Genomic DNA, 13424 nt, shown 5'->3' with positions numbered 1-13424 from the left:
TAGAGTGCTAGAAATTTCGGTAACATACTTATTATATATACTTTGTATATGCTCTTTGGACGGGTTGTTGTCTTTTTGAAACATTCCCCATTTCCGTTCTCAATTTTATTAGAAATAAGTTCGAATATGTCTTATTTTGTAAAAACAGATAATATTCAGATGCCTGATAATATAAAGATCTTTAAAGGTAGAAGTGTTATATTTGTATTTTGTTAACCAATTAATTGTGATCTGAGAATTATCAATGCATCGTTGGACACGATAACATGGTTATTTAAACTCACTTACAATACCTTCTAATTAAGAAAAGGCTTTAATTTTGAAAAGAAATTAACACAATAGTTTAAGTTATAGATACAATGGATAAGCGTAGATTCATGAAAAACAAACCATTCGCCCTCCGGGCTCATGGTTTCTTTTTCAAGAATCCACGCTTATCCATTGTATCTATATAACATAATCCATGATAATGGTGTGCAAAAGTATAATGAATAACTGTGGAAAATAAAAGAATCTAATGTACATGTAATACTATACTGATTACAAAAATAAAAGTGCAGAATAAAGAAATCAACAAATTACATGAAAATTTAATAGTACAATGTACTAACATATTCATAAGAATTCTACAGAATAAGCATTCTTTTTAAAGATAAAGACAAATGCCCTACAAAGAAGAAAGAATTAAAGAACCCCCCATCCAGACCCTCATATAATCAATGGGCCTCAGCACTTAATATGTGATTGAAGTAATGTTTGGGAGGATGAAATGTAAACATTAACTGCTAAACCAATACTTGTGTACAATGGTACAATGGGGAAAATCCTAGAGATTGGAAGGGTAAAACAATGTCCAGAGAACCAAAATCTGACAACAATTGTGTCTTAGAGGTGCTATAGGTTTGTGTCTGAAATTAGGAAAGAGTCAACACTAAAAAAATATAATAACACTGGACACTAAAGTACACAGTGTGAAAACACAGTAAAATATTTAGGGTTATATAAAAGACTTATTTTATTCATACATATATATATACCGGTATATACTGAATAACTGTGGAAAATATATATACCGGTATATATTTGTTTTCTGTTTGGTATTAAATTAATAATAAAGATCCATTTTGTTACATCTTGTGATCTGTTTATTTGGCAATCGCCAACGGCAGTCAGCAGGGTTTAAGAACATCCGTTGTTCAACCTGTTAGTCAAATGAGTTTTGTTTAAATATACTTTTTCACTTTTTTGGTCTTTTGGAAAATGTTGTTTGTGCTGTATTTTAAAGAACCCTTTACCAAGAAATTTGTTTTTGCATGCACACCTATAAAAATTGTGGATTTTTATCCAACTCAATCATAGGTTTGAACGTTGTTTTCAATTTAGACTTATATACACAAGTCTAAATTGAAAACATATATATATATATAAACTGATTTTAATAGGTGCATCATAAATTTCTCGAATAATCAGTCAATTTAGGAATCTATATATACAATGTATAGTCATAGAAAAAACAAAGAACAAAAAAACAAAAACTTGCTTTAACAAGACAGCCAAAAATTCTAAGGTTTTGCTATGCAAGAGGGATTTGCAACCTAAGGTAGTTAAATAATACATTTAGATAATTTGATAACTATAGAGATAATTTGTAAAACCTTAATAAATATTTCTTTTTTTCAATCTAACAAAATAAGTTTAAATGATGTAAGAATTTCTTAATGACCTAAGTAACATTCACCCTTTAACAAAATAAATTACAAAAAGTTATTTTAGAATAAGAATTCGATCTGTTCTGTTTCAATTAAGACATTTTCAATATACATCAAGCCCTTGTGCAATATCTGTTTCTCATTTTTCACCTAAGAACATTTCAAACAAAATAAAGTTTGTTGATAAATACTTCCCAAATCTCTTCTCCTTGCTTTAATTTGAACGAAAATAACTTAAATCCAAATTGAAATAAGAAACATCTGACATCGTATATCAACAAGATAGATCTAGGTTGAATCAATGAATAATTTATTCAAAAAGAACTAAAAATAAATATTAAATACCTTTTGTCATTTTAAATATTTGGTCGACAATTATTAAACTCACTTTTTTATAATTCAAACAATTTCAAAGAGGCCATTTAATCCTATATATAAATCAACCTGTCTTTGGAAAGATCAAAACACTGTGCAGCTAATTGTTGGTTTGAGACAGCAACCCAAATAAACAATAAAACAGATAACAAGTAACAGTATTTATTTCTTCTTAGATTGTCATTCTACTCAAGAGAAAAGTTTATCATGTTTCTTAATGCTTTTTTATATATTCCTCCTACACTTTCCTATCTAATCATCATGTAACCTCTGAGGGGGTGGACAGGTGGGTCACTGGTTCCCACTTCCTACCACCCCTACTCCCATCTGATACTCCCAGACAAAAATTGGTCAAATTTTTTTCCTGCATACCCCTATTTCCCCAGTTCACAACCCCTGACTCCTGAACCTTCATTCCCATGTTCCCTTACCCCTGTCCACCCCCTCACCTCTGGTATGACCTTTCTGATTTATTCTTTGAAATGGATAAAAGATTACTTATGGCTGTCCATTTCGTTTATGCCATATTGAAACTAATTTCATGGATGATTGCACAAAATCATGAAGGAAGGATAAACCATTTAATCTCAGGACTTGATGCAATAATTCTATGAATAGACAGCAAATGTTACAAACCCAAGGAGTAATACATCATGATAGATCATTTAAACATTATGTAGCTTCAAAAAAAAAAATTTACATGTGGTATACCTATTTTATTTTTAAATATTAAGCATGTCACCAAAATCAATCATGTATTCATATAAATTATGATTTCATGGCTGCATTAATTTTCATATAAATATCACTAGATTTAGTTGTTCTAATATTTATTGTCATAATTCCGCAAGGATGATTTTTGTCCCTAAAAAAAAAAATTAGTGATATTTTTAACAACAAAAATCATCCTTATATAATTATGACAATACGGTAAATATAAGAACAATTACATTGTACATTTGTATCAAAAAATATTTATTTTTACACAACTTAATTCAGAAACAGGAAGAATGCAAGGCTTTGAAAAGCATATCTATCCTGCTTTGAGCAAAGTACAAATAAAATTTCTTTATTTCGATGTTATGGATAGTTCAACAGTTCTCTTTGTGACTCTGTTGAATTTTCCTTGGATTTCGGTATTTTTGTTATTTTATTTTTTTTCAAATAAAATAATTTGGTAAAAAACAATTTCTAATTGAAGCTGGCAACATAAAAACACAGTACTTCAAGCATGATGTTATATGGACTGAATACATCACAAATTTATATTTATAGTCAATGCAATTTGACTGCGCTTATTAAATAGCACAATATTGCAGTACAAAATTGGATTTCTATTCAACATACACAAATAATTTTCTTTTTTCTTTTGTGTATAACTTTTGCAATAATTCATTAGAAAGATTTAAATGGAGACAATTTGACCTTGAACATGTTGTTACGTTTAGAAACGCAGAAAACAAAAACAGTAATACGTTTAGCTGATATAATTTTAGGACCAAATAACTCCATAGCGATCAGCTAGCAATTGTTTCATGAAAATAAATGACTAAAGTGTTTTTCCATCAATAATTGTATCATTACCGTTAATTATATTGTCTTGTTTCTTTCATTTATATTGGAAAATGTGTGTTTGTTAGAAATCCATAAAAGAAAATTGTTAAATGATTTCTTAGCCATTTTTCAGTTAATCTGAAAGGAATGTAGCATAAATAAAAGTGTTTTTATTTTTTAGAATAAGCAAGATAGAGGTAATAAAAGGGAAAATGAAATAAGTTAACATTTAAGCCACAGCACAACTCTTTATGTTCCAACAGCAGCTAAATGCAATGTAATACGCAACTGGGAAAAAAGAGGGGAGAGTTTAAGTGAGCATGTAAAACAAAATCAAACTATCTTGACATATACATGTTGGTCTTCATTTATCTTTTTCGGTTCTTTTTTCAGAGGGGCAAGGTATTGTAGGATGGTGTTTTTGTGCTGTCAAATATGTTAGTCAATTCCAGTATACTATTTATGCATTACGTAAAAACAACAGGCTTTTAAAAGCTACTTAATTATTATTAAACTTATTGTACATATCAGCGTTCCCCCCACAACCTTCAAATAGCATCCTGTTAAAAGGGAATTATTAAATACCATCTTGTTTCTAGAAATTATAGCATCACATCCATAACACTATCTATAAGAAAATCATTTCAGACAGCATAACATCCTAGCAATATACCATCACATTACCAAGATGCTAAAAGGCCCTGAGGAGAATACTGCATATGTAATGCATCCAAAAAAATATACATATGCAACTGATCCTTTTTTTTTCAAGTATTGTTGGTTGGTGTTTTTGGGCTGTCATATGTAAGTTAATTCGCAGTATACTTTTAATGCATTACGTAAAAACAACAGGCTTTTAAAAGCTACATTAATAACTTATTGTACATATATATAATGCTTCCAAAAAAGACATACAAGCAATTGATTCTTTTTTTTGGGGGCGGGGGGGTCGTAGGTTGGTGTTGTTTTTTTTGTGCTGTCAAATATGTTAGTCGATTCCAGTATACTTTTTATGCATTACATAAAAACAACGAGCTTTTAAAAGCTACAGTAATAAAATATTATAAATATGGTGATGCACACAAAAAAACATACATAAGCAATTGAACATGTCCATTTACAAGTTACCTAATTTTATTTCTATTTTACAAACAAATTATTGTCCATGCAGATCTAATAAAGAAGACTTATATCTTTATTTTACATTTCTCTTGGGTACCATCAATAATAGAAATTCAATTAAGATACTATAGCCATAGAAATCAATTTAGAAAATAAGAACAGCTCTCTGTATCTTAAAAGTCTTAGCAATAGACATGATGGTGAATCCGATTGCAGTATTTATCTGTGTATATTCATAAACAAGACATTTTAGTTGGACATTACGTTTTAAGAGAATTTCCAAACTGCATGTCAACTTTTATTAGCTTAAAGATCTAAGTTTTTACATTTTATCTGTGTATATACATTTGTACAATGTAGTCCTTTTACATTTTTTTGTTTTAAGAGAATTTCCAAACTGCATTATCAACTGTAATTGGCTTAAAAATCTAAGTTTTTGTATTTTATTGGTTTATATAGTCCTTTTTACATTATTTGTTTTAAGAGAATGTATATGTCTCCTATAATTGGCTTTTATAGAACTAACTTTGTCTACTGAAATGAATTTATTTTATCAAATAAAAGAAACTGACAAATATAGAAATACATTTAAACTTAATTCACTGTTTATAGATATATATTTAACGCAGACGTTTATATACAGGAAAACTGCAATACAATTTGGTATTTGTTTTAGACAGTAGAATTTCTCATTGTGCTTAACTTAATTTAGAGCAATGGAATTTTTTCATATATTTAATATCCCTACAAATTCAAAGTAAATGAATATTGGCAATTTAAAACTTAAAGCACAAAACCAAATTTTTTTGACTGATTAATGACTGCATATTTTCAGTATACTGTGCAGGAATATCACTAAATTTTCATGGTTCAAATATGAAGCTTTGCTATTGTGTTTCATATAACAACTATGTACATTATATCAGTATCTTTGCACATACATCATGAATGAATGCATTCAAAAACATGGTTACACCTTAAAACACAGTTGTGCTACACCTGCTCTACAGGAGTTCCATGTATATTTTAGAGTTTTAGACAGCTTGAAATTTATTATTTCCTATTCTCTCCTGAACTATTAAATTAATTTACACCAGCTTTATTGTTGTACCTTTTTTGTCTTGATCTATAGAACTGCAAAGTCAGATATATACAATGTATAATAACTGTATCTTGGAATTGTTATTTTCAAATTCACAGCTCTTTTTTAGAGTTGACAATGTCATTTTATTATATGTATTAAGTATACATTCCTAAAAAAACTTTATTATTGCTAAACATTTATAATCTTCTTCATTTTTAGCGAAAAAATAGAACCCATTTTACTTTATAATCCACACTCTCTACTTGAATAACCCCAGAGAAATTCACTCTATAAAGGTCACAAATCAATAACAGAAGAATACAATAATTAAAAGGTATAACATGATTATCAAGAGAGACATTAAGCACAAAATAAGCTGTTTTGTAGCAATTAAAGGGGTACTTAACCATGGTGTTCTAATTACAAGGGCACTTAACTATGGTGTCCTCATTTTTCTAATAAACTACACCAATGTAATTCAAGACTTCGTAGCAATAAATAAAACGATAGAAAGCAGACTAAAACTGATGCTTTTTCGTACAAATGTACTATCATTAACAACAAGAGGCTCACAGGACCAAGACTTTGTATCAATAAATAAAACAACAAGAAGCAAGACAGAAAACAGAAGCTTCTTCTGATCATTGAAAGATAACAAGAGGCCCTAAGAGCCTAAAGCATTCACCTATCAACATGATCAAAAATATATGGTGTATTGCTTATCATTCTTTATGTTTATATTTTCTACCTATCTTCGACATAATACGAAATTTAGTCAAAACTTGTCATGTAAGGGTCATAAAAAAAGACAACCAAAAAAATGCCTTTTCATTGACAATTGATCATTTTCATCTCTTTTTTGTTGTTGGTGTAAATGTCAACATAAGAAAAATGGCAGATTATAAACATGAAAACATTATATAAGTGCTTTTTCAATATTTATTGTCTCTCTTTTATTGATAAATTGTAACTCTAGTGGCAAATATTACATGCAAATTCATGAATAAATACAATAGGTATGCTCTGGAAAGTGGCTCCACCTGGAATAAAGGCCCAAGGAGTTTTTGCAAGCTGAAAGAGGGTTTTTTATGTGCAAGAGAGTCTGGCACTTAAGAGCCATCAAGATTAACTTTCCCATTTAACTGTTCATTGTTGCATATTCACACATTGTGGGTACTATAGTAAAATGGATGCCCCTTTAGAATGAATTTTACTATTGGATGGGTGGAGTTCAGGCGGTCATATTTCTAAACCCTTGTCAACCTTTAGGGTTGTAGTCCACACAAGGGTGTTGGAAAAGGAGTTTCACATTGAATCCCTCAACACCAACAATGCATAATAATTAAAGCACATGAATTTTGTTTAAGAAATTGAATCAGGAAAATTCCCCTGGCTTGGCATGGATAAAGCTAGAAAAAGGTGATTGACAGTAAATAAATGTAAATAAATGACCTACCTGTGCATAATCCTTCTCTATTATTGATCTCTGTCTGCTAAAATTCCTAAAAAAAAAGATAAATAAAATAATTAATATTTGAATGCTGGTGATTGATGGTGGTTCCAGGGGTTCAAATTCTGCTTTTCAATATGAAAGGTCCTGTATCAATGATTATCATTTGAATTTTCAAGTGAAAAGTCCTCCTTTGGAAAGTCAAAGGTCCTGAATAAAGCCTCATTTTTGTACTTTTTAAAAATTGTAAAGTCCTCTCCCAGAAAAAAACAGACATAGGACCTTGGACCTACTACATTGTATGTTGTGAACCTGTGTGGTTTGCTATAAAATTATATTTATTATGTATCTACATGTATACATCTCTTATATTTTCAACATGTACAATAGGACATATATGAGGAGGTTATAAATCTGAGTGATATTACTGTGATTTACTTGAAACCACCAAGAGTAACTTTTTTACTAAGCCATCCTGTATGGTGCTGTCATGGCTGTGAACAATGTATATATTGTAGTATCAAAGATTCTTAAATACTTCAGTTTTTAGTATACTATATACATGTAAAATGTCATGTAGGCATAATTTGTTTACTACATGTATGTTCACCTGATACATATTTGGGTATATATAAAAGGTACATATATGTACAAAATTTGCTTTAATACATTTAATGCAAACGTTACAACGGTCATGGTTGATCAACGGTTGGTGGGCCAATCATCCCCAAGCTTGAGGGTACTATTAGTAGCCTGAGGGTCTGGATAGGGTTGAGAAAAATAGGCAAAAGAACAAAGGATAAAGAAATGAGAGACCCCCCATCCAGACCCTCTCGCCTGGAAGACAGTTTCTTTCATCATAATTGATGTTAAAAAATATTAATGACTGACCCTGGTACAATGGTAAAAAACTGTAAAATCAGATATAAAAAAATGTATGGACTAAATGTCAAAATACATTATCATGAAGTTTGAAAATAGTGACTCACCAACAAACCACCTATATTAATACCCATAAAATTATGTGCATTGATTTGTCAAGTGCATAGCCTAAAACCATCAATAAATTCGACAAACCATGAACCAGCAAATTTACAAAAATACCACAAAAATCTTAGTCAACAAATATTTAACCTTCACAGTAATATTATTCAATAAGTATATAATATACATGAATATACATGTAAGTTACGATTTCAAAGAAAATAAGAAATAATAATAAATTTTGATTATTAATTAAATCTGGGATTATTTTAACCAGACAACCATTTCAGTGGATGTTGTCCAGTGGCAAATATTACAAGAGTATTCAACAGGCTATAGTTCATTGTTTGTACATATTCCATACATACATGTACAGTTTTAATCTGAATATACATGAACAATTGTTTACAGATCATGATGTCCCTTATCAAATGCCTTAACACAAAAGTGTTTTGTTTGGTACAAGTTTATGATGTACATGTATTTTTTATTATTATTCGTTTTACATATTGAACCAAATGAAGTTACCTTTATAAATTGTATGTTTAATAATTTGGTATAAAATGTACATGTTATTTAGGTTTGACTTCTTAGACAGTCGCCCTTTTGTCCTCAAGATTGAAGTGCTCTGATGGACATTTGTATTCCTTTTTTTCCTTTTTCAACAAACAAGACAACAACCCTTAAGGTTATAAATATTAGACTGTTATTTCCTCATTTTGAATTTTTATTGTTTTACGATCTTACCTTTTAAAATTAATTTGACGGATGCACATGCAAGACAAGACTAACAAATAACTACTGGTACACATGAACATGATGAGCTGATCGAGCTCTTAATTATTTTTTCAATTGTAACCCCATTCCAACAGTAACAGATATGGATCGAAGATCAATTAATGGCTAAAGCATCACAACCAGAGAAATTATTAATACATGAACATTGTATGTTAGCTGATATTTGTGTACAAGAATTTTAGGTCAATGACTTGGCACTAGAATTTGTACCTATTAGAATTGTTCAGAAACTTTAAGAAAAACATGAATTTATCATTCATTAAAATACATATTCTAGAATGATACACATTCATCTTTCATCTAAAAAGTGAGAAAATAAAATTTATCATCACAAAATGTAATATTCATTTCATTAATCCTTAGTGTGTTTTAAAGATATACATGTACATGACATATGTAGTAATTTTGTCAACATACAAACTAAATATTTAATATTGACAACAACAAAAAACTACAACATGTACAAAGAGTCGCAAACACATTGGTGCAATTAATCCTTTTTCTTTATTTTTAATAATTTGATAATTCATTTACCTGAACGTATACATGTGTGTAATGTAATTAGTAAATAAACAATTAATGTAAACTGTGTTGTAAACATGGTAAATAAAAGGTCAATAACCAGGATCAGTTGTGTAGATGTACCTTTAAAATAAGTAAGGTTTTATTTACATATAATCATTATAACTTTAAATAAAATTATAACATTTCAGATCATATGTATGGTTAAATCTTTTAAATCTCTGCTAAATGCATTCTTTGAAACAAAACTTTCTCCTCTAATGCGCTTGTTGACATAATAATTTAGGGGGCGTGTGTCAACAGAAAACGTCACAGCAATCAGCTGTTTAAGGACATTTTGTAGATAATAATGATAAAAATTAGAGGTAAACATAATTTTACATACCTGATATCTTCCAGTAATTCACATTCTTGCTGATGTTTTGCTTGGAGCTTTGATACCTGTTCTGAATGAATGTTTTTCAAAACGGCAGCGTGTTTTACCTGCAAAAAAAGGATGTAAAGTTATAATTGAAGGATATCGAATTTTAACAACATGTATCAGTCGTTACATGTATTTCTGATTAATTTGACAGTACCTTTCTAGGAGGTGGCTGCATCATATATATTTATGCCGATCGTCAGTTACCACGCCATTCTGGCAAAATTGTTGTGGCCGTTCTGTTCACCTCCCACCGGAAGTTTTGTAACTCATTCACAAATTACGAAATGTTATTGAATTGTTTCCGGCTCAGAGTTTTCTTCTAAGTAAAGACGGTTTCTATTTTAGATTTAGGTTATGATTAACATTATATTGTTTAATTTGAATTTCTAAATACTTATAGACGAATTTCAGAAAGTACAATTATACAACTGGAAGGACGAAAGAAACTTTGATTTCCGATAAACCCGCCCCTAAAAAAAATAAAGGAAAAAGAGAGAATAGCAATAAATCTCCTACACGAATAATAAATAAATCTAGTATAAAGTCCAGATGATTTCAGATTGCCCTTTTGGCGCCGAGAAAGTTGTCAAAATGTGATTTCGCACAGAGTTCAAAAGAAATCCATTAGAGATCTTTGCAAAACAATAATTCCGAGTTGACCGCCGTTACGTACGGAATATCTGTCTCAGTCATATATGACCATGGATAATCATATGATCCAATTGCCGTAGCCACAATACAGCCTTCTTTCCTAGAAGCAACTTATCGCAAAGTTTTACATGTCATGAGCAATAAAAAGGGTGTGACTATTGGAGCAGGAATTGCCGCTACCCTTCCGGAGCACCTACTGACTGTCCACTCCGGCTTTCAGTGTAGCATTTCGTTACTCAGTGTTGTTTGTCTGTTTTTCATTTCTTCTTTTGGCATTTTTCGTCTTCCTTCGACGGATTTTTTCAATTCTCCACGAATAAACAAGTTTAAAAAAGGTCGTCAGACGTCAGAGCATTTTAGCTTGGACTAGTCCTTATAAGTTGTAGTGAGGTGTGAACGTTTGCTCCGTGTTGAAGGCCTCACTGAAGGACAGCAATACAAGTGCGATGGCTTTGCTATGGGTTTGGTCATGTTCGTGCACATATATCAACTCGTTTCCATTAAATTAATAGATAATGTATCGTGCTGTGTGGAGCTGGTAAGTGTAACCCGTGCTTGAGATGTATACTCTCATATCTACAGTCACGGTGACTTTATTTTTAGCACATACTCACAACTTCTTGTCCAATGAAATTGCGTGAATTTGCCTTCCAAGTTTCATAGTACATACTTTTTCATACACTTACCTTTACTTACATCTTACATATTCTACTTTACTTTTCTCTTTCGATCTGTACGTTTACCCAAACAAATAACTTCCGGCGATTTTTTTTATCTCGGTGTCCCTCTGTGACTTTGCGATAAAGAACAACAAAAAGAGTTCTGTATCTTTAGTATAAAATTGGATTTGGTCAAGTACGTGCCGGGATTTTGTTTAATAAATATCGTACTGAATATGCATGAAATGTTTGTCACTGGACGTTCAGCTAGTAACAATCAAATATGGTGCATGAATAAAAATATGATATGAAAAAAGAAGAATCGATAATTATCCCTAAGTGTCATATATAGTTTTGTTTTTCAAAACACGATTTTTTTTATTTAGATGCCGTCAGATTAGACTTATCATGCTTACAAGAATTTTAACAATCACTTCTATACTGTTTATAAAAGACCCGCTCCTGATATTAAACCGAAGAAGAAAAAAGACATCTATCAGAATTATAAGCGTTTCCTCTCACAACACAACGTTTTTCTCTCGATCTTAACAAATTGGTAATATAGTGATGTGGCATGAATGCCAATGAAACAAATATCAAGGAAACCAAATGACGAAAATCCATACAATAAAAGAACTGGTATGACAAAATGTAAATAATTTTTTAAAAAGCCAATGTCTCGGTTAATGCTAAGAAAAACAAACAAAAGTCTAACTAGATCGCAACCAACAACAACCACTGACTTACAGACACCTGACTTGGGACAGACACACGAAGCACGTGGCGCGGTTTAACATATTTATGAGCGCTCACATACCCTTACCATTCGACAGTTGTGTAACATCACAACATAATAACGAACTATACTAATCATGTGGAAAAGGGTTGGACTCATCAGATCGGCACTAAGCACACAAAAACTCTAACAAAAACACAAGGTGACAGATTTAATAGTTCTCGAAGTAACCGAAAGCTAGACCAAAGTATATTCAAGTAATAAATAAACCATGTTTTCCCAGAATTAAATTTCAATAAGAACATTTCAAATAGATGAAGTCATCAACAAATGTTTACGTGATTGAAATTTAAATCGCTATAACCCATCTTGAACTATACTTTACTTTATTGAATCGAAAAGATATAAGACTATATATATGCGATAAATAAGAAAATGTGGTATTATTGCCGATGTAACAACTATCCATCATAGACCAAAGGACGAGGATGTAAACATATGGGTCACCGTATGGCATTCAACAGTGAGCAAAACCCATTCCATAAAGAGGGGCGTAAAGGGGGGTACCTGCACGGAAGAACGCGAAATAAAATTGCCATTTCACGAAGAACGAACAATTAAAAATTTCTTGCATGTTGATCTTTTTACCGATTTCACGAAACACGGTGAATAACGAACCTTTTTCACGGCTGCACGTGAAATAAAAATGGCAAAACACGTTGCGCGAAAATAACCCTTTACCACCCTCCATAAAGAAAGCTGTAAAGATCACAGATTTGACAAAATGTGAAACAAAAGAGAAATTGAACGGCCCGATTTATACTCATGCACAACAATAAATGCAAACACATAAAGAATAATTACGTTTCAGTGTAATTGCCTATTTTGAGCAATATCCAGGACTGTTAGGCAAACTCTCCCCATTTTAAGCAGTGAAGAAATAATTGCCGGTAATAAACATAAAAAAAAATGCGCCATCAAGATTGATTTCACATTCGCTATTCAGAGGAGTCAACTATAATTGTTACAGTATTATTGACACTTGGTGGACGAAAACTACTGTACAAAACTGAAAATTTACTTATCAGCAAGTAAAATGGCTATATCCAGTGAAAACCAAAGACTGAGCGACACGAGCACACCAAAAAACAGGGGGCAATCTCAGGCGCTCTGGAAGGGTAAGCAGGTCTTGCTCCACTAGTTGCGCCCGTTTGTGTGAGATGTACATGACAATTTTTAAACCTTAAGTTCTATTACAATCGCTATTCCCTCTTCTTTGATCAATCAGTCTCCATAGAAAATGGAAGGATGAATTAAGTATGTGCTTACCTCTTTGGATGCTTTTATTCGTTCATT

The 13424-nt window shown here is 31.2% G+C and overlaps 1 protein-coding gene across 4 annotated transcripts in view; it reads right to left on the bottom strand.

Moving 5' to 3' along the window:
- The window catches only part of LOC127732859 (protein nervous wreck-like), a 73480-nt gene extending 63215 nt beyond the window's left edge, over positions 1–10265 (bottom strand). For all 4 annotated transcript variants that reach the window (XR_007996458.1, XM_052242044.1, XM_052242046.1 and 1 more), the window contains exons 1-3: positions 10177–10265; positions 9984–10081; positions 7301–7346 (exon numbers count right to left, since the gene is read on the bottom strand). Coding sequence is in view for 3 of the 4 variants with exons in the window: in XM_052242044.1 (XP_052098004.1) it covers positions 7301–7346; positions 9984–10081; positions 10177–10200 (168 nt within the window). In the remaining variant the exon portion in view is untranslated. The remainder of the gene's footprint in view (positions 1–7300; positions 7347–9983; positions 10082–10176) is intronic.
- Positions 10266–13424: the final 3159 nt, after the last annotated feature.

This window comes from Mytilus californianus, unplaced genomic scaffold, assembly GCF_021869535.1.
Source record: "Mytilus californianus isolate M0D057914Y unplaced genomic scaffold, xbMytCali1.0.p SCAF_29, whole genome shotgun sequence".
Lineage (NCBI taxonomy): Eukaryota > Metazoa > Mollusca > Bivalvia > Mytilida > Mytilidae > Mytilus > Mytilus californianus.
The sequence above is the reverse complement of the archived record's forward strand: the minus strand, read 5'-3'. Positions and strand labels throughout refer to the sequence as shown.